This window comes from Marmota marmota, unplaced genomic scaffold, assembly GCF_001458135.2.
Source record: "Marmota marmota marmota unplaced genomic scaffold, marMar, whole genome shotgun sequence".
NCBI lineage: Eukaryota > Metazoa > Chordata > Mammalia > Rodentia > Sciuridae > Marmota > Marmota marmota.
The window spans coordinates 26,182,184-26,182,604 of record NW_026000026.1 but is presented as its reverse complement, the minus strand read 5'-3'; the positions used below and the strand labels follow the sequence as shown (position 1 = coordinate 26,182,604).

Here is a 421-nt window from a genome sequence, read left to right as displayed (position 1 = left end):
ATGGACTGCCGAGCAGCAGTCATCAGGAAGAAGGATGATGCCTTCAGCAACCCCCATGACTCTCCAGAGAGTTCTGTTGAGTGAAAAAGCCAACCAAACCTTCCATGTTGTATGATGCCACTTATGTAACATTGTGGGAATGACACTCTTATAGAAATGGAGAGCGGATTAGTGATGGCTAGGGGTTAGGGACAGAGTTGGTGGGGGGTGATAATGGGAGGGGAAGTGGGTGTGGTTATAAAAAGCCGCAGTTGGGACCCTCCTGGTTATGGAAGAGTTCTGTCTGTATCTTCATGTCCATATCCTGTTTGGGATATTGTACTGTATTTGTTCAAGATGTTTGTTGCCATTGGGAGACTGGGTAGAGTGCACAAAAGATCTCTCTTTTTCATTTCTTAAAACTGCAGTGTTGGGCTGTAGC

The 421-nt window shown here is 45.8% G+C and overlaps 1 protein-coding gene across 1 annotated transcript in view; it reads left to right on the top strand.

Moving 5' to 3' along the window:
* CUNH20orf96 (chromosome unknown C20orf96 homolog) overlaps positions 1–421 on the top strand; it is a 12,185-nt gene continuing 11,764 nt past the window's right edge. Inside the window, exon 1 of the mRNA XM_048810556.1 lies at positions 1–70. Coding sequence (XP_048666513.1) covers positions 1–70 — 70 coding nt within the window. The remainder of the gene's footprint in view (positions 71–421) is intronic.